The sequence below is a fragment of the Leuresthes tenuis genome, unplaced genomic scaffold (genome assembly GCF_036924035.1).
Source record: "Leuresthes tenuis unplaced genomic scaffold, fLeuTen1.0.hap1 SCAF_12, whole genome shotgun sequence".
Taxonomy (NCBI): domain Eukaryota; kingdom Metazoa; phylum Chordata; class Actinopteri; order Atheriniformes; family Atherinopsidae; genus Leuresthes; species Leuresthes tenuis.
Genome location: NW_027325366.1, coordinates 21,498,301 through 21,525,627, shown reverse-complemented (window position 1 = coordinate 21,525,627; position 27,327 = coordinate 21,498,301). Strand labels below are relative to the sequence as shown.

General features: G+C 40.8%; 1 protein-coding gene across 1 annotated transcript in view; it reads left to right on the top strand.

Moving 5' to 3' along the window:
• The window catches only part of myo3b (myosin IIIB), a 63,027-nt gene that overhangs the window by 20,312 nt on the left and 15,388 nt on the right, over positions 1 to 27,327 (top strand). Inside the window, exons 11-33 of the mRNA XM_072397076.1 lie at positions 2,985 to 3,069; positions 3,172 to 3,288; positions 3,420 to 3,524; positions 3,687 to 3,770; positions 3,907 to 4,109; positions 4,180 to 4,278; positions 4,552 to 4,666; positions 4,735 to 4,861; positions 5,264 to 5,474; positions 6,247 to 6,394; positions 7,528 to 7,681; positions 7,819 to 7,907; positions 8,642 to 8,771; positions 15,097 to 15,176; positions 17,021 to 17,098; positions 19,828 to 20,033; positions 21,929 to 22,040; positions 22,221 to 22,383; positions 22,796 to 22,876; positions 24,284 to 24,380; positions 25,700 to 25,745; positions 25,905 to 25,988; positions 26,640 to 26,763. Of these exons, the coding sequence (XP_072253177.1) occupies positions 2,985 to 3,069; positions 3,172 to 3,288; positions 3,420 to 3,524; positions 3,687 to 3,770; positions 3,907 to 4,109; positions 4,180 to 4,278; positions 4,552 to 4,666; positions 4,735 to 4,861; positions 5,264 to 5,474; positions 6,247 to 6,394; positions 7,528 to 7,681; positions 7,819 to 7,907; positions 8,642 to 8,771; positions 15,097 to 15,176; positions 17,021 to 17,098; positions 19,828 to 20,033; positions 21,929 to 22,040; positions 22,221 to 22,383; positions 22,796 to 22,876; positions 24,284 to 24,380; positions 25,700 to 25,745; positions 25,905 to 25,988; positions 26,640 to 26,763 (2,738 nt within the window). The remainder of the gene's footprint in view (positions 1 to 2,984; positions 3,070 to 3,171; positions 3,289 to 3,419; positions 3,525 to 3,686; positions 3,771 to 3,906; positions 4,110 to 4,179; positions 4,279 to 4,551; positions 4,667 to 4,734; positions 4,862 to 5,263; positions 5,475 to 6,246; positions 6,395 to 7,527; positions 7,682 to 7,818; positions 7,908 to 8,641; positions 8,772 to 15,096; positions 15,177 to 17,020; positions 17,099 to 19,827; positions 20,034 to 21,928; positions 22,041 to 22,220; positions 22,384 to 22,795; positions 22,877 to 24,283; positions 24,381 to 25,699; positions 25,746 to 25,904; positions 25,989 to 26,639; positions 26,764 to 27,327) is intronic.

Below are 27,327 nucleotides of genomic sequence, written 5' to 3'. Positions count from 1 at the left end.
AGTAGCTCAGTGATGCTTTTGTTCTCAGAGGTGCCCACGCAGGCCTGCTAGATAAGTTCCAGTTCCCCATTCATTGACATAATTTGTGTCTTAGTTTAATCACATGTTAAACTCCATGTTCAGATTATAAAGAGGACACTTTCTTTTTGTTTGCTTGTTCCATAATAGAGCACTCAGTGCTTGTGTCATTTTGGTAAGGTTTTTGGATTTGCAATAACATTTAGTGATACAACTTGAATGTTTCAGCCACAGCAATGGAAAAGTACTTTAAAATTTTTATCACAGAGACAGAGATTGTTCCAAAGTTTGTCCATCGTCAAAGGTCACTATTTCAGTGTCTTTTCCATTGTCTGTTGGGTGTTATTTAGTATTACTTACCAAATTACAACAATTGTTTTTCTTAGCAAATGTTCCAATATTTCGCTACTATATATTCCATCCATTTATTTTTATCTGGCTTATTTATGAGTTTTAGGTTATCATTTAATGCATTGCTTTCGCTTGCCATAGCTTAATTTTATATTTATTTGAACTATTTATTAATTCATTTTCTATATTTCATTGCCTTGCTTTAATGACTCACTCCAATCTCTAATTAATTACATTTTGTGCACAGTTATTGGCCAAATTGTTTTCCTCGGGAATGATTTGACTTGAGAAATGATATGCTCTCAGTTAATCCAAAACGTAATTGAATGTTCAGACCAGAATGTTTGACACAAACTAGTGAGTTTTACTACTTTCCTAAACTGAGCTGTTTATTGGAATATTTTCTGAGAAGGTTTAACAAAGAAGAAACCTCAAGCAACCACTGAGTGACATTTTTGTCCTCTTATAGATGTTGTTTGTCCGATATAGACGCCCTTCTTTTCAAAAATAGTATAAAGATTCTGTCCACGCAGCCTGTCACTTTATTTATTTGCTCGTGAACAGTGGTCGCAGACTCCCAAATGTTGAAACTTGGATGCAGTTTTGAGAGTTGGTTTTTAGTCCAAAAAAGGTTCAACTTTCTCATTCTTAATGTTAGCAACTCATACCACTTCTCTTCCTCCAACCATCTGTGTTCATTAGTGATCCAGCACACATGCATCCATCTCCTCCATCAGGGACCAGGCTCATGTTCAGACATATATTTTGGCCCAATCTTGATGCACTAACTTGTGAATCTTATTTGTTGGTGTTCCCGCTTAAGCAATCGCTACCTCTCTAAGCTCCTGACATGTTGCACGTCTGGAAACCGCGGGTAGGTTTTTCTACTAAAATATGGTGACACTGACACTTTCTTCTCTGTAATTTTATCCCCATCCTCGTATGTCAAGCATGTTACATTCATTTGAATTTTTCTGTCAGTTGAATCTATTTTTGGTCCATATTAGCTGAGATACAAGGCGGACTAATAAGGTTTTAATCAATTTAGACAACACTCTTTCTGAGAACCCACACATATTACCTGCAAATGATTAAATCCAGTAAGCATTCAGGATTGTATTATTTGTAGCTGGAAAATGAGCATAGAAGTAATATAAGGCAGAGGGGTGATGTTAACTTCACGCCTCTTTGAAACAGCAATGGTTGCTCACTCAGGTGCAAATATAATTAGTTTGGAATTACAGATGGAGCTAATCGAGCAAACTATTTGTCCAATTGAATTAAAAAGTTTGTGGTTTAAGGTGAGGAGTCAAATATGTCTGATTTGACTATTGAATGCTGTTTCATATTTATGAGAAATCTACAAAAGTAATACATTATACAGTAACTCAAATCACAAAGCTTATGCTAAAATATTAGATTTGTTAGCTGATCACGACTTGAACAATCACTGACAAAATGTACCTATATTTAGAAAAGATTGTCAATTGACAATTCTCTTTGAAACTGTCAACTTCATTCACGATTCTTTAGTGACTTCCTGGTTTATTGATAAATACTGATTCTGGTTGAGAAGTGCTATCGGAAACAGATAAAAAAAAAAAAAAAAAAAAGCTGACAAAAGGCAACTTTGAAATGAGAGAATATGAAAAATGCAAATGAAACACAATATCAAAGCCAAAAGATTGTTTTCTCTATCACCAACTCACAGAGATCAGGGATCCTGGACTGATGTTCTGAATCTGTTGCAAAACCTGATCTCAATAAATGAATAAAACATTTTTTTTTTTCCAGACTTGGAGAAAGACGCATTTACATGCTATAATTAATTTCCGTTGTTTCTACATGATCGCTAACACTGATAATGCCTGCTGTCGTCTTGGCCACAAAGCATGTGTGAAATAGACTTTAATCACAGCAAGACTTTTCCTTTTAAATAAAGGTTAAAATGTTGCTGCTTTATTCAATATGGGACAGTTTAGATTAGTGTATGGTGGCTAACTTATATACAAACTTGTACATTAGTAGAACACTCGTTGAGCATTTGTGGCAGCAGGCCTGCTGTCAGTGCAACGAAGGAGCTCACTGGTTTGTTTGTTATATAGAAAACATCAGAGAGGAGAATAGATTACAAGAAGCTGTAGCTTCACAGACTCATTAGTATGATGAATTCATTGTTGTTTTTTTTTTCTGGGCGCCGAAAAAAAAAAAAAGAGAGAAACGTATCATTTAATTTAGATGGAAAACGCTGACTTCTCATTGTAGATTGCAGTGTCTCCACGTTTATGCGCACAAAGAAGTAGGCACACAGAGAACACAGCCCCATTTTAGTCTTTCTCACACTCGGTGGCGTTCCCCTGAGGTTTTGATACAGCCAGCTGGCTGTGCGTTGACCTCTTCCCACATGGGACTCGTTGAAGAGTAATAGGTCAAAACACAGATGAAGTGCAATCACAGCCAGTGATAATGGGAGATGTGTCCCCAGGGAGAGCTTTAAAGAGCTCCACTCAAACCTCGAGAGTGGCTGGGTTGAGCATTCAGCTTTCAAACTACTGTTTGATTTGGTGTCGTGTTACAGCTTTCAGAGGCACTGTCATGTTCTTGACTTCATACAGGCATGAGAGGATCAATACTCGTAAAACCCTCATAATACAGAGCTGTCCTGATGATGATATGGTAAACCTGGAGTTTCTAGATGAGGTAAGATTTTATGTGTTCATGTAGTCATCCATTGATCAACCCACGGTGCAGTGTTCTTGATTCTGTTTGGGTGTTTTTTTTTTCCTCTCTTCTTTTCTACAGGAGACCATTATCAGCCATCTCCACAAGAGGTACGATGAGCTACAAGTGTACACTTATGTTGGTGATATCCTCATCGCCCTCAATCCTTTCCAGAATCTCAGCATCTACTCTCCTCAGGTTGGTAACAAACCAGTCACATAAATGTTGTTAAAGCTTTCCCAACCCCGTGGAAATTATGAATGAGTGTGCATCAGTCCATCAGCTGTCAGTGTCAACAGCGTCAAATGCGTGCTTTTGTCTTCTCTTAGTTCTCGAAGCTGTATCACGGCGTAAAGAGAGCTGACAACCCTCCGCACATCTTTGCTACTGCTGATGCGGCCTACCAAGGAATGGTGACGTTCTGCAAAGACCAGGTATTCTACAGATAAACGCTGGATTAAACTGGAGCAAATTACTTGAATTGTTTCGGATGAATGTTGTAGGCGAACAAAACCGAATTAGCATTATTTTCTCTGGAAACAATGTGTATTATATCTGTATTTCTTGCTTCTCACTTTGTTTCCCTTTTATTTTAGTGTATCATCATAAGTGGGGAGAGCGGAGCAGGAAAAACGGAAAGTGCTCATTTGATTGTTCAACACCTTACCTTCTTAGGAAAGGTATACTTGTGTTATTGTTGTTTTCTCGTTGCTGAAATTACTGACACTAAATCTGACAAAAACTAGATCCAACATTCAGCTCTTAAAATCTCAGACTCCGCAAGAGTTTATCAAAGAGACATGTCATTGCTCTCAGGCAAACAATCGGACTCTCCGGGAGAAGATCTTGCAGGTCAACCCTCTTGTTGAAGCCTTCGGAAACGCCTGCACAGCTATTAATGACAACTCCAGTCGCTTCGGCAAATACCTGGAGATGAAGTTCACTCCGACTGGGGTGGTCATTGGAGCCAAGATATCAGAGTACCTGCTGGAGAAATCGAGGGTCATCAAACAGGCCACGTGAGTAACACTTTGGTTTCGTCAGTTGCATTTTGTATAATTTTTCTGATGATTGTTTGTTTTCCGTCAGGGGGGAGAAAAATTTCCACATATTTTATTACATGTACGCCGGACTTTACCACCAAGACAAGCTGAAAACTTACAGGCTGCCAGACCGGACGCCTCCCAGGTTGGTCCTGCAGTTTGACTCTAACTTTCTCTTTGATTCTGTACCTGTCACTGACTTGTCTTGGAAGATCTGATCATGTGAGCATCAGCTCCAAACGGTCATTAAATATGCATTTTGAGTCGCTGCTTATGATTGGAATGAACTTTATTGCCGTTAACACATCCGTATATGTGTATTCTAATGTGCAATAATCATTTTCCCTCTCTCTGATGCTTCTTGTGTACCTCAGCTATGTTACTTTAAAACATTAACACTTGTAATGTGCATCTGCAGGTACATTGACAGTCAACAATGCAAAGTGATGCAAGACATTGTGTCAAGGAAGCTCTACAAGGAGCAGTTTGACGCAATTCAAGAGTGCTTCCGAAATATTGGCTTCACAGAGGAGGTACTAAACTTGCAGATTAAATATTCAGATCATTAGATTGTAGAATTAATTTTTCATTTCTATTTTAGGAGGTCAACTCTGTTTACAGAATTCTCTCGGCCATATTGAACACGGGCAATATTGAATTCACTGCCATCACATCCCAACATCAGACCGATAAAAGTGAAGTGCCTAACTCAGAGGCCTTAGAGGACGGTGAGATGAAGTAGATTAGTGAGTTGTCTGACGGCATAGTATTAAATGTGTTTGGTTTTGTTTGTGTGTGTTTTTTTTTTTTTTTTTTTGCTTCTATTCTGTGTTTTCTTCTTCTTCAAAAAAAAATTGTTGTGTTTTCAGTTTTATTGTGTTCGGTCAAACCTTGAGTTTTGCTTCTCAGGGACAAAGCCTGTTAATCAACAGAAAAGCATGTTCACAAGTGTGTTTTCTTTTCATGTTGTGGTGAGATTTACAAACCTTTCTGACAAAAGAGAGTATTTAGTATGTGCTCTGTAGGTGACATTATTATGTGCCATAAACTTGTACAGAAGCAAAGATCCCATCAGAGAATAAATGTTGGGGCTTATTTTTATAGATGGTTTCTCTCTGCTTTTATTACAGCCGCGTCTCTCCTCAGCATCGGCCCTGAGGAGCTCCAGGAGGCGCTGACATCTCAGTGTGTTGTCACGAGAGGCGAGACCATCATTCGCACCAATACCGTGGACAAAGCCGTTGATGTCCGTGATGCCATGTCCAAGGCCTTGTATGGGCGCCTCTTCAGCTGGATAGTCAACCGCATCAACTCGCTGCTGCAGCCTGACATGAACATCTGGTGAGAGCGTGTCGGTGATGATCATTCGTGGGGATGTCCAATGTTTCTTCCTTAATGTTCTTGGACGCTTAAAGCTCCGATGACCTCTGTGGAGGACTGCGGAGGTAGATGCAAACATGCAGAGGAGAATATCAATGGGCAAGCACAAGACAAGCAAAAGGAGAGCAGAAAAAAAAGAAGTTTTAATAAATTTTTGATAAAGAGTTGCGTGCAGAGAAAATAATGTTCAGATGATTAAAAAGACTTCAGAGAGACTGCAAAGAGGCTTTTCATTGATCCAAAAGAATTCCTTCATAAATATGAGCGTTGACTGTCAAAGAGTTGTCTTGCAGAAATGAATAGAAGCCAGAGTTTCTGTCTGAATTCCAGTCATCTGCACTGATTCTTTATTGCCATTAATAACCGGGCAGCACAGGCTTAAGGTGACCTCTACATTCAGTAGGTAATGACTGATCGTGACCGTAGCAGCTCCAAGCACAGAATACAGAATGCAGGATGTGAAGTCTTCATACTCTGGTGTGTATTGTTTATGCAGATATTGAAAATATCTCGAGGTGAAATCAATAGAGACTGGAATAAAAACCATTTATGAGGCCCTAAAAAGCAGACGTTTATGATTTCTCATAGGACTAGGCCTTCCACATCAGAATTTGTATTTGGGTTGAACTTGCATTATCATTAAAGTTTTATCAATTAATATCGCTGCTGGGGAATTTGCTAGCTCCACTGCATAGAAGAATGAGTTTGTTTGTCCCCCTTTTCTCCTTTGAAGTGCCGCAGAGAGCTGCATGAATGTGGGAATCCTGGACATCTTTGGATTTGAAAACTTCAAGAAGAACTCGTTTGAACAACTGTGCATCAACATTGCAAATGAGCAGATCCAGTTTTACTTCAACCAGCACATTTTTGCCCTCGAACAGGTGAGTTTTTCACACAGGAGGAGGCTATTAACGATCTCTGCTGACGCAAAAGCTTGAGAATGCCACTCTAATGTGTTTCAGACGAAGAGAAACAAAGCCCCCCCCCCCAAAAAAAATAGATATTTGTGTCTTTCCTGATCCATCAGGACAGAAATGCTCACTTGTCTGTGACGAGTGAAGAATTGCTTGTGCTGTTGTGCACCACCAAATTACACTCTTAATTGATTTAATGAGGCCAGAATGTATTTTTTAAAGTCTTTATTTTGCTTGATGGAAAAGAATTAATCAAGAACCATTTTACCATAATGCTTTTAAGTTAGCATTAACAGTCCTTTGTTGGGAGGAATTACAAGTAAAAGTTTACCCACACAGCACATTTAATCACAAGTAGCCTCAGTTTTTACTGTAAATTGTATCTCTCATGACATACCCATGGTGAAGAAAAAAAAAACAACAACAAACTTATCATTTATTGTGGCTAGATTCCTCTCCTAACTACTATTGATATCCCCTGCTCAGTTATTTCCATTCCCATTTACATGTTAAGCACTCTGAAGGGCCAGAGCTGTTATCAGAAGCTACATTTACCCTTTTTGCTGTAATTGCAGCAGTGATTATTGAAGATTTTGGCCTCAAGCTTGTGGAAAAGTTTCTCCCCTGATGTAGGCTGACGCTCAGTGGAGAAGCTTTTTATTTGGTGTGGATGTCTTCCTTGTTGCTGTACACAGGCACTGATTATTCCGAGTTGATGACTTAAACATGAGGATGGTTTAGATCCAATGGCTCCCCTTTATTAGTAAAATATATATTTAAAACAACTTTTTGATCTGAAATTTAATAGATGCAATAATATGATATGAGTGCGGGATGTTTGCTCATTCAAATAAATTATGAATAAGTAAGTGGCTCTATTTGTTAGTTTGGAGCAGTTCTGTTTTCTTCAGACATTCTATTATGCTGTAAACTTCAGCCATAGACACACACAGCCAGCCGCAGCTGTTTGGTTTTTGTTGATTAGGAGCTCTCCCCCCCCACACACACGCGCACACAGATCGTATTCAGCCCAGATTGTTTAATTGGGTCATTTAGAGAAACATTAACTGGTTTATTCTGAAATCTCTGGTTCTAATTAGATGGAGTACCAGAGCGAGGGAGTGGATGCCAGCCTGGTGGAGTACGAGGACAACAGGCCCATCCTGGACATGTTCCTGCAGAAGCCCATGGGCCTGCTGTCCCTGCTGGACGAAGAGAGTCGCTTCCCTCAGGCCACTGACCAAACTCTTGTAGGTAAGATGCAGATACACCTACAAGGTGCACCAACAACACGTATGAGTCATGAGGACTGATTTATAGAAGAGGTCAGTGGTAGTGGCTGTATCTTATGCAGTAGTCCTGTTTTTTCTCTTTTCACATCTTGTCCACAGATAAATTTGAAGACAATTTGCGCTGCAAATATTTTTGGACACCTAAACGTGTGGAGCTTTGTTTTGGAATTCAGCATTACGCCGGAAAGGTAACAGATAAATCTTAGGATCTTTGCATCAAATAACCTGCTGTCTTATTTGTTGTTTTTTCCAGATCTTATTTAACAGAATGTCACCCAGCACTTGGTCAACAGAAAAATATGAAATCGAAATAATGTTACTTAGGGATGCATAATGATAGCGGCATCTCATTGGTTTGGGCCGACAAAGGTACCGTCAGATTTGGGCTGTTTCTGGCCAGTTTCAGTGTTGTTGCTGGACGATGATCATCCAGACTTAAACGCAGATAAAGTTACCGTTTGATTTTACACATATATATGTAAATTAAAGTACATTTTTTTCTTTTTTACTCACCAATGACTTTGGGCCATCACAATCATAGTCAATATAATTTTACATAATGTCTGGATGATCATTTAACTTCATTGGCAGTTGGTAAAAAGAATTATTATTGAGTCCAATATCGTGCATCCCTGATGTTTCTAATAACTCTGTAATAACAATGTCCTTGTTGTGTGTCCCAGTAGGTTTAGACACTGTGACAGTATGCACAATACACAACCTGAAACTGAAGCAAATAAACTATTTCAGCCATCACTAATTCTTTATTATTTTCACTGATGCTTTTCCCGTTTTGACGTGTTAAAATGCCTTCAATGAAAAGGCCATGTGAAATAAACATAGGCTATCTTTTCTTGTATTGTATGCGTATCATAAATACAATTAGACTGTTCATGCATACTTTCTGCGTCCTTCTCCACAGGTAATGTACAATGTGAATGGATTTCTGGAGAAGAACAGAGACACTCTTCCTGCAGACATCGTTGTAGTGTTGAGAACATCGGAGAACAAACTTCTGCAGCAGCTGTTTTCCAGCCCTCTAACTAAAACAGGTATGCTGTAATACAGGCCTCAATTTAAATTAAATCAGATTTCTAAAAAAGGGGGAAAATCTCCGCCACTAACGGGAAAAATATTCTGCCACTCACCACAGTGAGAATATAAACTTTCCTTTGAGACAAACTATTGTTAGCTGCGATTGTGGGACTGTATTAGCCAGTGAATTGTGCTGCTGTCTCCTGCTTCCATAAATGTTCAGGTAAGTGGGTTTCTTAAAGACGCGACTCGCAGGCATCTACTTGTCCCCCCTTCATTTCAAGCCTCTGTGTGCCGTGCTCATATAAATCTGCGGTCTCCATTATCTCTTGAGAGGCTCAGCTCTCTGCACGGCGCTCTGTTTTTATTTTCACTAAGCTGTCCCTCTTGGTTTCCCATTGCTGAATGCTATCTACAGATTGTGGGTGCAGTGGGATACTTTTATGATAAGGTTTCTAAATACCCGGGGGATGGAAAAACTGTATTTAGAGAACACAAAAGCAAGTCGTCCCACCTCTTTTTATGTTGGTGAAATGAAGGCAGGCTAATGTGCTTGTCATTAGCTGTGGCTGAGGCCTCCTGGTCACTTGACTTAGCTGAAATGCTAATAGATGTCTTAAATTATTAGATTCCCACTTCCTACTTTATTTCAGCTAAGCCACTTTATGTGATTCACTTCCTTTTTAGGGGCCTGTAAATGCTTGCTTTCACTCTCAGTGGCATTAAAAGGAGCTTTGATTCACAAAAGACAGCTGAGAGTCCTGTGGAAATCTGTGATGTGTCTGTAAACTTCAATTGCAGGTTGTGCACAAGGGGAGCCTTCAGTCGCTTCCTCCTGCAATTAACGGCTTCAGAGAGGCACACTCTATGAAACCAAATTCATTGAACACTTCTTTTTAGTGCACAAAAGCACTGAGTAGAAGCTAAGATGAGCTGTAATGTTTACTGTTGCTGACATAGTGTCAGTTAGGTCTAAAAGCTTCTTTATTTCCTTTTTGTTTGCTGTTCTTTTGTGTGTGCCACCATTCAGGCTGGAGATTTAAGTTAATGGGATGATTTATCAGAGAAATAAACTGTTTCTTGGCATTTTGAACCTTTTCCTCTTAAAAGGGTTTAACAAAGCTTGGGGTGAATGTATAGATTGTTTAGCATGTTCATTTAGTGGCTGGGTGCTGCAATATGAGCACATTCAACTTGTTTCATTGGAGATGTAGGTCCACTTTCCTTAATACAGTTTGTGAAACTGCAGATCTTCGCTTTAGATAAAAGCTATGAAACACTGCCATGGCTTATCACTCTGGAAAAGATGGAGCACTGTTTAAAGTGAGATACAGTATAGCATAAGAAAATTAGAAATCTATTCTTCAGGGTAAAATTTTCGTGGGGATTTAATTTGCATTTTCCTTCACATTATGCATTCACTGTTATCTGTGAAATTACCATTATCTGGAGGGATCTGATGGAAATCTTATACACCAGGGTGGTTCCACACGCTGGGCCTCCTCACAGCATCTCCACTAGGGGGACACTCTTGTAGATTTGCAACCTGACAATGTCCTGGAGGTGAAGTCATGGATCTGGGATGTCAAAATGCACACACACACATTTGATTTGAATGTTTTTGGTCCAAATATCAAACTGCAGTGACACAGAATGTGATTCCTTTAAGTTTGCTAATATTCCATGACTGTGTATTTTGTTTATAGAGAACCAGCTTACATTTGTGTGATATTCAGTTTTTTTTTTGTCATGGCCCCATTCTGAGACTGATGGTCTGAGTATTGATGCAACTCATATTTAGAGAGCAGCAGGGAAGTAGGAAGCCCCTTAAAAGTAAAAAGCTCTGAGACGGTGAATAGCGAGGCCACTTGAGCCCTGCAGAATGCGGGTCCTTGAGGCTTGGACATGTGGTGGTGTTTTGTCAGAGGAAATGGGTTGTATTTGCATGGACAAATTCCTCAGAGCCAGGGCCTTTCCCAGATCAGGGGGGATCACAGTGTTTGAATTGGCTGGGCTCAGTAGGGCCTACCAGGGCCTGGGCAGCCTGCGGTCACAGTATGGCTCTGTTTGAGTGTGTGTGATAGAGTGTGTGTGTGTGTGTGTGTGTGTGTAGCCTCAGGACTGCCTGGCCTTACTGATTGTTGCATAGCACATCTGCACATACACACTGCACCTCTGCGGTGCCAGCTCTTTGTCAGAGAACATTTAAAATAAAGTGATGTGGATTATAAATGCATACATACACCTTTCATATATATATAATGTATATATATTATATATATGGAGAGATTTTATAGAGATCTAAAATCTATCTTTTAAAGTTTAAATGCTATATAAGGTCACGGTTTGCTAAAAGATAACTGGCATGACTAAGATTGATGCCGTTTTGAATTATTTCTAAGAAAGCCATCGTAAAAAAATCCTGTGATTAAACCTAAGCAGTGGCAAGATTTGTGATTTTAATGTCAAATTTACAAATGTGTGTGTCTATGGAGAGAATAGTTCTTACGTCTTTCCACTACCTCTGGGGAAAAATATCAGGCTCAACTGTCCTCCCTGAAATTGTATGTATTTCTGAATATTTTACTCTTGTGACTGTCAGTGTTTTTTAAAAATTTTCTTGAAGCCTTAAAAGCAGCCGACCATGGTTTTAATGTCAGTTTGTCAGTACAGAAATAACCGTGCACTTCAACGGAAATGTGAGATATTTGTGCTTCACTTCAATATTCCCGTTTCACAGGTGAAAACTGTATGTTTTACTTTACTCTCACGTGTCACTTTGCAGATGAAGATGTTAAACCATTTTATAAGTGTAGCTTTTCAGGTGTAACGTGCCCATTTCACTATGTCCTTGTTGTTTGTCGACAAAGAACATTTACGGTTTTGTTAATATCTTACAATTACTATAGTGTCTGTTAATTAAACTCACTCCACAATATGGTCATTCAACATTTTTAAGTTTGTAAGTTCATGGCCATCATCTGTGTTAATTTACAATTTACACAATACATACAGTTCTTTTTTTTTTTATACATCTTAACACCAAGCCATCCTCTGCATCCCCCTCTGTCTCCCTTCATGTAAGGAGATCCTCTTGACAGGCTTCTCCCAGCTATGTGACACATTTGGCTCTTTGTTCTCCCCCAGCACAGGCCTTTTTCATCCTAGTGGGCAGATCTTCCACAAGACTTTCGCACAATCTTACTCCCAAGAAAGACACTCGCCAAGTAATACTTTTGTCCAGTTTCTCTCCAAATCATGATATTTGAGAATTCTTTGAGTCAGCAGGGGGATTTGTGACGGCCCAATGCATCTGTAGCAAGAACCCGGCTCACAGAAGTCACATGGTACATCTTTTGATAAATGCAACACTGTGTTGTGTCACTAAAAGCCAATTACACCATGCTTTTTGTGATTGATCTGCTTTGACAGTAGTGGCTGGCATTTAAATCAACAGCCCCCGGAGCCATCTCCAGGCATAAACGGTGGTGGTTATAGAGGGTGGGGAGGGTTGCAGAGGGTTATGGGTGCTTTAATCTAATTTGCTTGGTTGCTGACTTGAGTTTCTAGATCACATGTTTTCAAAAAGAGAGCGGGAGAGCGGCGGAGATATCCAGCAAGCCTCTGCTCACTCAGCTCGGGAAGGCTGCTCTCTCTTACAACTTTGATTGTCCCCCGTGTCGACAGCTCGATCCACAGCTTCTGAAGTACAAGGCGCACACTGACACTCATAAAAGCGTGTAGGGAGGTGTCATATTGAACGCGGGATTGCTTTTTAATCCTAGGCACATTGACTATTCTTGTCAATAGAGCCCCAATACAACTGCCAGCTTGAGCTTTTTTTTTCCTACAGGATTCTTGCTGGGCTTAATTTTCAAAGTGAACGCACAGATGCCAGGGAAGGTTTTTTTTTTTTTTCCCCCTTCTTCTTCTGCCCCCCTCCCCACACACTGCTCTGCCACTCTGTGTGTTTGTCCTGGAAGTCCATGCCAAGAGCAACATGCATGAAGCAGAAACGAACAGTGGGACACTCGTCCACCTGTTTTTCCAAGATTGAATGACCTGATGAGAAACATTCCCCTCACCCTCTCTTTACTTTTAGTGATCAGCCTCCATTATTAAAACTTCTCTTCTATTTTTCTTTAATCATTTGACAGCTTTGAAACCGTCTCCAGCTGTAAGAAAAACATATTCTGCATTTCTTTTTTTGACAGAACTTCTTCCTTTTTTTCTTTTTCTGGTCCATCTCTGCGTTTGAATAATTACGCTGCACATCATTAGTCAAGTCTGTATCTTTACTGTATCTAAATTAGAAGGTCTTCTTTCAGGCCGGACATCACAGGTGTTTTCCTTGGTTTCATGTCTCGGGAGGCAGAAATCTTTGAGGATACTGACTATTAACCCATGCTCTAATCATGTAGTCAAACGGGGGAAATGAAACCCGCCGGAAGAATGAATTAACACAACCCGCCAAGGAATATGTGAAGAAAGCAGCGAGTGTCCATTTGCAAGGCTTAGGTGCAACTGTCATAGTTTCTCTCATCGTGGTGCAGCCCCTTCATCTCCTCTTGATGGTGTCATGGAAGTGAGAGGCGTGAAAGCACAGTGACACTCCACGAGCCCGTTCCACTTGCAGCCGCTAATTCATCATGACAAATGTGCTCAGATGATCTGGCCCAGCAGCGCTAATGGGGAGAGGAGAGAGCGCACTTCATTTGCACAAGACCCACTCCAATTAATCCATCCAGCTTTACTCTGGGCTAATTGGAGCAGGGCCCTCCCTGCCTCTGTGTCTGTAATATACCCGACACAGTTTAACAGCCCCTGTTCTCAAAAATCGTGTTTTTTTGTGTGCATGCGTGTAGATTGTGCCAAAGGGCCATTTGAGGTTGTAAAATCTGCTCTTGGTATCCTTAAACACAAGGCCCTCTCACAAACGTGTGTTCATAATGAGCAATTAACTGTTTATATTTCCATCTTATCATATTTCACACTTTCCTTTCTTCTATTTTTAGGTTCTCATTCCGAACCTGCAGTTACTTTTCAAAACGCTTTTTCAACTATTATAAAAGGGCATATTCTAACACGACAGAATGTGCCAAATGGAGAAAAAAAAAATTAGTAGCTGAATAACTGAGTAGATAAATAAATAGAAATTAGCCAATATCTGTCAAACCCTTAAAGCAGCATCACTCTTGAGCTTAAAAGACTCTTTTGAAGTGCTCTCACATCATATGTTTTGGGTTGTTTTGACTAGAGCAGAGTGTTTGTGCATGTGTGTGTGTGTGTGTGTGTGTACGCATTTTTATGCCACGAGACATCACTTGCTTAGGCTCACTGAGAAACCTTTAGCACCAATAGGGCGTCCTTTGTCTAAAGTTAGACGCGGTCCGGCTTTTAATTAATCCATCATTGATTGATTTTGACGTCTCTGTGTGTGAAACTTCTCATACACATTTAGTAGAGCAGAGGCCTCTGAGGAAAGGCAGGCACTGATCCAGTCTTTCGGTTTTTGGCTCGCTGTTAAACGACATCCTCAGCGACTGACGTGAGACTTGAAGTCATCGTGCAGAAGCTGGCTTCGCATTTGCATTTTAGAAGTTTGTCTGTGTGTGGTAGAAAATCTAGAACAATTGTTGGCCTGTCACTTCAGCTTTATCTTAAAAAAAACTTACAAAGGTTTTCCTCCTTGCCATACACGGCTGCCTGGGTAATGCTGCCTCCTGTGTCTGCAGACGTATTTTTTTTCTAAAGGTGTGTGTGGCACATCTGTGCAGCTATTGTTTATTCATGGAGTAAACCCTTTGAAATGTGTTAAGATACTTCCCACTCATTATAAAAATCCTGCCACCCATGGATTAGGACTTTGATGTCACCAATCCTGCTTCAAAGGCTTCTTTCACTGCTATTAATCACAGTTTAGCCTCTGAAGATATAGCCAGAGAAAACATTTGGACATCTTGTGCAGAAACTTTGAAATGCTCAGACTGTCTTGCATATGCTATGCTCATATCCTTTCCGCTGTGTGTGGGGCTGTTGAACTGCTGTGCATACAGCTGCACTCCTGAGTCCATGGGATTCAGCTCAGATTTAGGCTCCTTCCCAACTGTCTTTTGCTGTTGCTGCTGTATGAACACTTGCATGAAAGCAGTAGCGCAGTTGTTCTATGTTGAAAAAGAACACTGTGCCCAGAGTGTTTCCTACAACTAAACAGAGAGTTAACGTGATAGTTAATTCTCTGTAATCGTTTCTTTTCTTGATCACTTTTACAGCAGCTCAAACTTTATCAACGCTTTGAATGAGTTTTGATGATTACGAACATGACGGTTTCATATTCAACAGGAAATCTGGCGACGTCCAGGGCTCGGGTCACTGCTGCCTCCAGATCTCTGCCACCGCAGCTCAGCTCAGGACGCTCCAAGGTTAGGCTCCTGTAGCACAAATCATCACATGTGAGACCATAACGCTTTTTTATTTGTTGCTCACAGGCATCGCACCATAAGAGACCCAGTAAAAACCTGCGCTGTGAAGCATAGCCATATTAATTGACTGCCCTGTTATGTTTGCTGTCTTGCTTGTAATGAAGCAGCACCGCCATCTGGTATTTGGTGTCTACGGCTGGAAGTAGTTTTTCAGATTTACTGACTTTTTGTTATTAGCAGGCTCTGAAGTATTCTTTAAGTTATGAGATTCATTTTTGCAGTGTGTCAACATGCTTCCAGGAGAGGCCATGATTGTTGTATCAGTTAATATTCCAGTATAATTCTTCATTAATTTGTCAAATTACAACTTCTTGCAACTTGCTTGAGTGCTTTTTGTGCCATACATAACTACAGCACCACTTGCCAAAAATCTTCCTTTGAGGCAGTGGCTCTCAAGTTCCTTCCCTCTGGACATTTCAACACTGAAATTTCTAATACACTTTGTTTAAGTGACTTCTAGTGGTGAAATAATGATGTCTAATAACTCATTTCTTTTGGAACTGCAAAAACTCCTCCACTGTTGCCTAGAGTTTGTGTGTGTGTATATATGTGTGTGTGTGTGTGTGTGTGTAGGAAGTATAACATTTCATCATGAGTTATTGTGGAAACCCCCTTGAAGGTGAATTTCTGCTTCTTTACCTCTTGTCTGTCCACTTCTCTTCCTTTTATTTCCATGTTATTGGCCGACATGTGCTGTACTCAAAGTCTCCCAAATACCTGTTGAAGGTAAGACCCCTGTTAGAGTAGTAACCCTCCCCTAAAATGACACACTGCAGTTTTTGAGCAATTATAAGTCACAGAAAACAGCTGATTTTCATCCAAAACTCATTTCACTGAATCATGCGCAACCTCTCTCTCCCAACATCAATCACAGTCTGGCTGTGGAAAATGGAAATCATCTCTTTTGAACTGTTCTGCATTATCAGTGTAAACAAATAGAAACAGATTATGGGAATACTTGATATGAGACACAAACACAGACCAGCATTCTAAGCAAAACCATTTAGTGGATGAACTTCCACTAAGAACCTGCTCAGTTATTCTTGAGTAAGAAAAGGCTTCTTCATAACAATTCAGTGTGACTGATGTGATATGTATGCTGTGATGTTCTCGATCAGAGTTGGAGAAAAGTTGACTGAAACTGACACTATAAAAAAAAAAGTTACCAGATTAAAGTAGTGGGATGCTTGTTAGAATAGCAAAAGTGGGTCCCAGATAACGGTTTGTACTTGTGTATGATCTCCTATCAGAATAGCAAAGTGTCAGAAGATCTCATCCCTCTGTTCATGCACCTTTCTTCCTCTGTGCAAGGATCAAATAAAGTCTTAAGATATGCACTTTGCTACATCGACTTACCATAAAATATCTATTGCATCATTAAGTTTGATGAAGCCACGAACCGCAAAGGCCATTAGAAAGCTTATATTGTGTCCTCGTTAATTCGTCGTCATCAAGATGACTGTCTGCTTGGTGACGGCTAGTCTCATCGCTCAAGAGTGCTCTGCAATTTTCCCTTGCCCTACAGCAGTGCCGAATTATTCTCTAGATTGTTAGCTTTAAGTGTTTATGAGGCTATGTTGTATCGACAGCACTGTTAGTACAGCTGTGTATTCCCAACTAGCCCATTAAGAGGGAGGACACCTGCTGTAATAATACCTTTATCTCTGCAGAGCCCACTGAAGAGGCCGTGTTGCAAATAAACAGCGTCGCGTTTCAGTCTCCTGGAACGAGTCTGGCCTGTTTTATCCATTCGGTGTTTGCTTACTGTGAATGTTTGTGTTCAGGTGGACACGATGGAGATGATGCGTCACCCGGGAGAAACCACCAGCATGAGGAGACAGACTGTGGCCTCCTATTTCCGTGTAGGTGTTTTCATTTCATGCGACCAAAAAACTGTTTTGTGTATTAACTCAAGCTTCCCATTTTGTTGTAAAGTGTAACACAAAGTCACAGAAGTGGCAGGTTGTGAGTTTGGCAGCTTCTTTTTAGATTTGCGACAACAACTATCTTGTTAAAAGATTTCTGAAATCTGCAATCTTTCTTATTTATTTCATATGCATTCAATCAGCCTTATCTATATTACAGTCCCTGATAAAGTGATCAAAGCAGGACCAGAGGCGGTTTGAGAGCATCTGATATCCACAGTAGCTCTTAACCAATAAAAAAACATGAGCATTCATATTTATCAGGAAAAAAAAACTCCCTTCTAGAAATTCAATAAATTGTTATTTTAAGCTTTATTAAATTTATATATTTTTGCTTCAATTTATTTGTGACTGTGATGAAGTCTGGTTTGCTTGTTTTCTGTATTCATGCAACAATCACGAAACTCATGTTTCACAAGAAACAATCAAACAAGAATGCAAAAACCAGGCCCTGTTCTTGTAAAATGTCTCCTCTGATCCAACGCAAGTGCTTGAAGATAGCTGTGTCAGTTCACAAAAGGGGGGAAAGGACCCAAACGCAGGACTTACGGAAGGATGAAGACAGGCAGGTGAACTTTATTTGAATTAAAAAAAAAGGTGATCCATGGCATGAATAGCAGCTGTTTAATAAGAGCTATAAAAGAAAAAACTGAAAAAAGTCTGCCACAGTCTGTTGTTCAAGGTTACACTTCTCAAGAGGTAGTTCTGTTCAAAGTTCTGTTCACACTGATAGAGACTGAACAAGTTCACCAGGTTCACAGTCCCTAAATGAATTAATTTGCATTCATTTCTCTATTTTCTTATGGCCACTGAATTATGCTCCTTAATTGGTGCACAGTTTTATGAGCAAGTCAAGTCTGGACCTGCCTCAACCCGTAAACTCAGCAGCCTTAGTGTTTTGTCTAATTTATCTTTTTGTGCAAAGCCAGCAGCCTTGAACAGTCACCAGTACCTGACTCCAAGTAGGACAAAGTTGTTTTTTTCACTTGTATTTGTTCACTGGTGAGGGGCCTGTAAGTTGAAAAAGATCCTTCAGAACTTATTTACTTACTAACTGGGAAAAAAACCCCAGGATGTCCTAACCACCACTAATATCAATATATAGTATAATCAATATATTCTCAACATATCTTGTTCTCTGAAATTCCACCTGAAGTCAGATTATCATCTCAGTAACTTGATTTCTCAACCTTGACCATCAGGTTTGATATCAAAACCATAAAATGCAAGTTAAAAACTTTCCATAATTGTCTTTGATCTTGTAAAGCATTACATTGTACCTTCTATACTTTTTAAGATGTTCTGGACCACGTGACTGTTGATAGTGTTTGTTGTCCGTAGAAAAGTCACCCAGTAAACTTTGAATCAGCAGTGTTTTTACAACTTGATGGATAAAGAGATTGTCATTTTTAGTTTGGTTTGCTTATCACTGAATTACCCAAGATGCATGTTAAGGTCAGGTTTCAACGGCGCCTAACTAGCTGGTACCCTTGAGTTGTTTTCACTCATGTGCCGGAGTCCTGAAATGTGTACAGTTAAGGGTCGCTACTTCTATGCTTTTCTGCTGATGTGTACGTTGCTTTCCTCTTGCTTCTCGCTATTGTGGAAGTGTTGAGACATGTTCAGTACCAATATCAACACAGCAAGGAGTCTCACCTGCGATTTTCACCATGTAAAGAAAACCTAGCAATTTCCACCTAATTTCTGCATCGCATTCTGCCTCCAATGCACTCTAGACAGATGTTTCCGCCTCCCTCGCATTTCCAGCCATGAGAGCGCAACTCTAGCAGAAAGTCTCCTGCTGTGAAGCATGTGTGTGAACAGCAACTGCGGAAAACATCCGGCCCTAACTGTCTGCACATTCTCCCGAAAGTTTCAGATGTTTCTTTTTGAAAACTATTGAAAAGCATTTAGCAATTAACTAGCCAAGTATTTTTCTCAGGTGTAGAGCAAAATGAAACTAAACGAACTGGGAGAATATTGGCCAGTTTACTCTGTACCTGTGTGATTAAAAAGTGGCTGTTAGCAAGTCACCACAATTTTGTGTTTACAGATTGTTCAGCCCCTCCCCCCCGATGGCAAAACATCTTTGAAATTCACCTATTGATTTGTGGACAATCATTATAAAACATCAAGTATTGCATTTGTGGGACTGAAGCGGTCATATTTTGATGAGAATGAAGCACGTTATGACTTTAGTTCATAATGATCTGTGGAACTCATTTACGGACTTATCATTTCATGAGAAAAATTGTCACTTTTTGAATGAGAGTCTATTTCAGTGATCTCTGGCTTCACTTTTCAAACCTGACGGAACAAACTTATTAAACTTATGTTGCCTTGCAACTTTTAAACTTTAACACAAGGAGTACTGTGAAATAGTGCAAAATAACTTCAGAGTTCTGTTGCAAGAACAACAATAACAAAAAAAAATCTGTTATGATTCAATTATTTATATCTGTTATATGAAAACTGAAAACACTTCTATACTTTTGGATAATTAATGCTGTCAATTGTTGTTGTGCTATCAAAAAGTCTGGCAAAAAGGGAATTCTTAAAGCACAATTTACAATACCTTTACTTACACTAATGATATGAATACATATGAACAGTTTTTTGTTCTACCTCCTCCCACTGTTTATTGTTGCCTGGTTGTGTTTGGGCAGTACTCCCTGATGGACTTGCTTTCGAAGATGGTGGTGGGTCAGCCACACTTTGTACGCTGCATCAAACCCAACGATGACAGGCAGGCGCTGCGCTTCTGCAAGGAGAGGGTGATGGTGCAGCTGCGCTACACGGGGATCCTGGAGACGGTGAACATCCGCCGACAAGGCTACTCCCACCGCATCCTGTTTGAGGAGTTTGTCAACAGGTAGGAGTGGTGCACCTCCACTGTGCAACACACCCACATGCAACATGCTGATATAACCCCAGAGATCTTACAGAACAAGTGAGCCATGCTCTGCATTGCACAGAAACACGGGTTCTTTAATTGGATAGAAGTTCAAGTTGAGCTGAGCAAGAGGCTGACTAATTGGCAGTCATTAGTGATAGAGCAAGACTTAATCCTGCAGCTCTTTTAACTGGGTGGATACTCTAGTCTGGAAAATATGGATAAAATTCAAGCAGGGAGGAACTGTGATTATAAGGGGAGATGCATTTTAATAGGTTTCCCTTTACTATTCATAAAGAGTTTGTTCTTGCACTCAGTGACCTGAAAAAGCTCAAATGCAGTCTCCTTGTCCCATTGGTATTACGTTAGAACACAATTAAAACAAACTTCATCATTGGAGGGACCCTTTACGTAAGGGTGCTGTTTTGGTTTTTGAAAATATGGGACAGGATCTAATTACTCGTACCGAGCACGACACGCGTATCGTCAGATGTCCGGCACCAAATTTTAAAGTATATACCTAAACATCATCTGTTATTTTAAGGGGCAAAAGGAGTCTTTAAGAAAATGTCAAAAAAAATTATGTTTGATCAGTGTTCCTTTGAAAAAAATATTCAGCCATCTCTAATGTTGAGACTTTAAGATGATGTAGAATTTAATTAACTTGGACTTCTGGCCTGTAGGAAACAACTTTGAGATGGCTGGTTCGTCTCACTGCTTTGGGGAGGCTTTAAAATTGTGTCCTTATTTTTAGGGAACGAAAACTTTGAATGACCACATGATGTTTCCTTGCATGCCCTACTTTTGCTTCCAGTCTTCCAGTGCGATAACTAGAGTGTTATAAGTGACCTTACATAGCCATTTTCCTGTTGTGTGTGCAGCGCCTCAGCATGACGCCATGTGACTGTGTGAACAGCAGAGTGTGTTGCTTCATTTTTGACCTTGCTTTTCAATCCTTATCCTACCTGAGCCTGGCAGAAGTCGTACAGACAGACCCGAATGGCTAAACTGCACCTTTAGTGAAAACTGATTTAAATTTGTGCTTTCATATCAAAGGCTCTTCTGATGTTGCGGTGCTTTGTATTTACCATCAAAGAAATAACAGGTATCAACAGGAATTAGTATGAAAGGCTTTAGACTGAGGCAGAGAGGGGAGTTCAAAGAAGTTTTTCTTCTTGTTGTTGTTCTTCTTTTTGGCCAACGCCAGAACACGGGAGATGAACCAGTAGTTCTGGAGCCTTGATGTCCCTGAGCAAACACTTAGAGCCACCCCGTCCTGTGCTGGTATTTTGTAAACTATAACAAGAGACTCAGTAGATGGATTCAGACAATGTGAGCAATAAACAGTAGTGGAGCTGATGTTCAGCGATAGGCCAGATGGGCATCTTCTGTGACCACTGAAATGAGAGACGATGATTCACTGAGGAGGGATGCAACAATGGGCCTCTGTTGGGCACTAATGTCTCAGTCACACTTGTTTTTCTGAGCAGCTGATTTTTCAACTGTGACACTCCCGATGATTCTCCTTATAGTCGTCTGCGAAACTCCAGTGCTGATTTCTGGAGTCTGTGTTCTTTGTTTGGTAAATTACTTAAAGACCGGCCAAATGTTTTCGAGTAGGTACATAATCCACAGGGCCACCAAAATAAAGGACATTCTCGCAGATTACTTTTGGATTAGTCACTTGTGTTCAAAATGTCAAGTTTTTCAGTGCATTTACACAAAATATGTTGCTAGGTTCGACAAGAGCATTCAACCTGCTCTCACAATCAGCGAAGCGGAGGCTCCAGTTTCACTCACACGTTTGCTTTTAAGTGCCCTTTGCTTTCAAGTGTACACTATTATATCAAATTATTAATTGTCTCCTCTCACAGGTATTACTACCTTGCATTTCGGGCTCACGAGATGCCTGAGACAAGCAGGGAAAATGCAGCCGCCATTCTGGAGCGAGCCAAACTAAAGGACTGGGTGCTGGGGAAGACAAAGGTAGGGTGTTCATATTTTTTTTTTTACTCCTAAAAGGGGAAACGATGTGGGAAACGGTGTTTGTAAAACAGCTGAACACAACGCTTATGATTGGGAGTCTTTGAAAAACAGGAACAGAACATGAATATGAGGTGCGTGAGTTTAGCATTAACATAAAACCGTGTCTGAGTGTCGTTTCAGGTGTTTCTGAAGTACTACCATGTGGAGCAGCTGAACCTGCTGCTGCGGGAGGTGATCGCTCGGGTGGTGGTGATGCAAGCTTACACCAAAGGCTGGCTCGGGGCCCGACGTTACCGTAAAGAGAAGGAGAAGAGAAACCGTGGGGCCGTCATCATTCAGTCAGGTACAGTTTTTCATTTTAATTGATATTAAACAGGAATTATTCAAATTTAAGTCAAAAATATGCAAATTAGCATTGAGTTCTGATGTAGTCTTTTATCGTGCAATGATGAAACAGTTGCAGTTCTGGTGTGAATCTGCAGACTGTTGTTGTGTGTGTGTGTGTGTGAGTCTTCATAAAAGAGATAGTTTGATAACCACAGCTTGACCCATGAGGGTTAAGAGCAATGCTTCATAGAAAACAATAAGACTTCAGAGAGTTCAAAGGGATCCATCCCTCTGCCACCTGGTTTAGCAGTGTTTTGAAGTGGGATCTTGTGTAGCTTGTGCAGTCTATTTTGTTTCACAGAGGTAGGTCAGCTATGTCTTACACACACACACACACACACACACATTGTTTCTTTCTCTTTTTCTAGCCTGGAGGGGCTACATTGCACGGCAGAATCTCAAGCAAATAAAAAAGGAGCGGGAAGAGGCCGCAATCCGCATACAGTCAGGTAAGGAAATTTGTATTTTCCTTCAAAGTTCACCGTATAGTCAAGTGAAGACATCTGGATTGTCTCATGTAGCCCCATGTCCGGTGTAAATTAGCACCTCTTTTTTTGTATGGTTTGAAAGGGACTCAGGATAAAGGCGTGAAAACCTTACATCTTTGTGAAACTCTGTTTTGATCTCCACGAGTGGCCTACGAAATAGTAATAATTAATTAATAATGCATACAGAAAATCTTTTGAAAGTTTGGGCAGCATTTGGTCCCCATGTTTCAGAAGAACAGTGCATACTGAGATCCTTTTTCCCTTTCATCTCTTTCCCAGTAAAGGCAAGAGAGGGGCTTATCCCTTCTGTTTCCTCACCACTTCCTCTCTCAAATTCCTGGCCTATTACACAGCTCTCACATACCAGAAACAAGATGCCTTTTTATACTGTCAACCTTTTCATCTGAAATGTAAATTAATTCTTACTCAGTGTGCCTTGACGAAGATCAAAGTGGGCACATTAACCTTCCCAGCCCCCCCCCCTTCTCAATCCTTGGAGCCTCTCACTGGAGGACAAGAGATGGTGCCAAAAGGGGCAGGAGAGAGGAGGGCTGGGGGAGGAGATTTGGCATTGTTTCCCCTGGCTCTCTTAAGGGCTGCCCTCATCTGGCACATGGAGCATCCCAGTCGCCTGCACACCTTGTGTAAATGTGATCCATTAAACCCTTGTAAATAAAGCTGCAGAATGGGTAAACACGGTTTTGGTGTGAGGAAAGCCTCTCTGTCGCCGCTGTCTTTCTTTTTGGAGAAGCGTGTTTGTGTGTGGCCGCCGGGGTTCAAGGGGGGAGAACCTGAACCTGACATAAGTGGGGCCTCAGCCCCCCGGCGGAGCACTCCAGCACATTCACATTGTGTGTTCTCCGCAGCTTATAGCCTTTGAGGTGGGCTGCATTTGCATTTTGAAAATAAACAGATGCCTTTCAAATGTATGAGCCTGGTGGCTTCTCAGATCTCAGCGGGGCCTGGGGGACATGCTCACCATCGATCAGATTAGACCATGCAAAATAGAACCATTGCTCAACAATGTACTTGAGCTTTCTTTTCCTGCGCATATAATTTTACCAGAAAAACACAAAGCGGGTTGACAGAGTAAGGTAGGCAGGCTGTGTTTACCATGCATTCGAGCCTAGTATGTCTCAATAATCGCACCGCTGCTTCACTACAGTCCTTTAAAGCATCCTAAATTCATTTCGCTTCCCCCAACCAATTACATTATTTTAACACAGAAACACTTGGCGCTTTTGATCAATTGTGTTAATTGCCTGTAATTACAATCGATAACATGAAATGTGGTTTAGAGGAATGACAGTGGTAGAAAATGGTTTTCTGACCATGTGAGAGAATGTGAGACACTCACATCCTGTGCAGCTTACAGGGGCCATCGGGTGCGCCAGGACCGTGGACCCCAACGGCACAGATGTCACCCCGAGGCTGGAGGACAGACCACCAAGGAGGAGCAAATGAGGTAAGCTTTGCTACCCTTACTCCCTCAGGGTCTGTTGTCACTGCAGTCTTTTTGCAATATCTTTGCTCTTTATTATAAAAGTCACACAAATTGACTGAGAATAAAACCATTTTTAAAATAGATTAACTAGCAAAAAGTCCCACGTCGTGTACCTGTTGTTCATCTTTAACACTTTCTGATGGGCTCTTTTGACCCTATAATGTTCTGTTATTTCACCCCAGAGGAAAAAGCTCCTCCCTGTGCACCGCCTCTCTCAGTTTTATAAATGTAATAAATAACTTTCCACCAAGATAGCACACTTGTCTGACCACAAATGGGGTTGGGCGCTGCGCTGGTCTCCAGATGTACGAGCTGAAGACTTTGTGTTTATTCAGCATATGGGCAGGCCAGTCATTAAGAAAGTATGTGCGAGGCGGGAGAGCAGCCACTGACTGAACAGCCGCACATGAGGCTTCGATGGCGGCTTTACGCTCTGTGTTTTATCAGTTATCGCAAATCCCCTGACTGTTTTCTTGAAAAAATTTTGGAGGCAAAGATTTTTACAGTAGCTTTAAAAAATAAAAAAATAAAAAAAGTAAGCGTGTAAGCATGGAAATGACTGCGTGGAGCTGCAATGTGCATCATTGAACATCTGAAACGTATTCACATGAGCAAAACGTCTCATTCAAATATTTGGTGATTTTTAACTTTTTTTTTTTTTTTTGGTCAACATTCCTCTCCCGACTTCAGTTCCAAAATACAAGATTTACACATCTGAAAATGTTATGCTTGTGGTATACTCAAACTGAGTCGAGCCTCATTGGGGATTTTCCTCTCCATGTTTACAATCGTATTCCTTGGTGAGAGAAACTTCAAACCTCCATTTAACAATTCTGTTTAATCAGTGTTGGAATCGCTCCATATATATTTATTTTGACATGATCTGGCCCATTTTCTTCCTGTAAGATCTATATTCTCACCTACATGCTGTTCTTTTCCCTTTTGATACCCCTCCTCTCTGCCACGCATGAATTCCGTGTTTGCATCCAAACACCAGAGCCTCCAGTTGCATCACCAATTCCAAACTGGAGGAGTTTTTATTTCTCTATGCTCTGAGCATGAGTGCAACTGGCGTGCAGCATTGTGTGTGCAGATGTTTTCTCCTTGGTGTTTGTTTTTCTAAATAATGCAACACAAGTGATCATGCATAGAGACAGCATTAGCTTGTGCTCTGCAAAGTGCATAATCATGAAACTGAAGCACATATGTTATGTTAGGTGTTGTTTTATAGTGATCATGTTCATTCTAGTCAAAAATGCCTCTGACTTCCACAGGTACAGCCCGGAGAGCAAAGAGGCGCATACAGATGATATACTGGAAGGAAACGTAAGTCTCAGAATATCAATGAGCATTTCCTTATGCCTTACTTTAGCTCTGTATGTAAAATGCTTCTCATCTACAAAGAAGCTTTAGCCCAGATTATTCTTTGGGAATTTTTTGAGTCCTTGAGACAAAAGATTTCTCTTGCTCCAACCTCCATCTCAGCGGAGAAGACAGGGTGGTACAGGAACGAGAGAATCAAAAGGCTGGAAATTCACGGCTGAGAATAAATGCTCGCTCTTCCCTGAGGTGATTTGTCTTTGCGCTCCTCTTTCTACAGATGTTAGACCCCTTTTTTAGTAAAGACCTGAGGTTCTTTGGTAGCACTTTGATATCCTGCTCGGATTCAATATGTGAAATAGAAGAGCCACTCCGTGACTTGGAGCACATCACAGTCTTTGAAGTCTGATCCAATTTTTGCTGCTCACCATTTGATGTTGAAAGGATGAAATGAGGAAAATGTACAGTTTTTGCCAGTAACTCTGCTGAGCATATGTAAGATTAAAAAAGCAAAATCCTTTGGAGGATGTACTTAGAAATGTTAAGCAGATTAATACTTTCCTATAGCTCTTTTATTCAAAGATAAAATTAAATGTGAGAGGAACTCTGTATGTGCTGTTTTTTACCCTCACAATTAAGTCAGCGTGGTAGTGTTTGCTAGGAGGAAGGGCCACTAAAAGGGGATATGCAATTGCATTAGCATTTGATTAACATTGCAAAGCACATTAATGGGTTTGAGTTATATGAGTGCCAAATTGTAAATTGTAAATAAATGAATGCAACATCGTCACGGCTAAATTGAAAAAAACACTTTACAAGCCTTGCTTTGACTTGTATCTATTCATCCGGTGCTGTCACTGACATTGCTGTGCTGGGTGTGTTTTCACCTCCTCTTTCAAGGTTGGCCCTGACAGCCGAGACAGACAAGTGAAAGACATCAAGAGAGACAAAGGCAGAGCAGAAGACAGTGTGACGAAGCCTTGCATAGAGACAGCTCTACTGCGAGACATGCAGTGTAAACAAGGTAAGCCCAGGCACAGAGCTGGTGGGTGCAGGTAATTACACAAAGAGACAGCAGAAATCCTGCTTTAATGGATAAAGTGCCATTTTTAATACAGGACCCCTTTCAATCTTTTCATCCCAGCCAATCCCTCTGCTGCCTTTCTTTGTTGACAGCAAAAGAGAGAGGCATTATCGGTGATCATTTCTGCGGCATTTTAATAACCCAGGTCAGCTCAACATGAATGTCTCATGGCAAGCGGGGGGGCTTTCAAAGTGGCAGGAGCACTTCAAAGCTTTCATTCTCCCACATGGTGGGCCCTTCACTAAGGATCTCATCAGTGACTCTAATAGACCTGCACAGTAACGGTGACAAGAAAATACACAAACCCTGATTTGTTGAACATATGTTTGGTTTGCTTTTTGCCCCGGGTTATGAATTGCATTAATTCCTGCTGCCTCGAAAGCCGAGTGGGTGGCTGTGCAGGGGGCCTCCGATTACGGCCGTCACCCAGCCCACCACTAGGGTAGCCTCTGTAATGGGGGCCCAGCCCTTCATTAATGTTATTAGAGGGGTATGAGGTAAGAG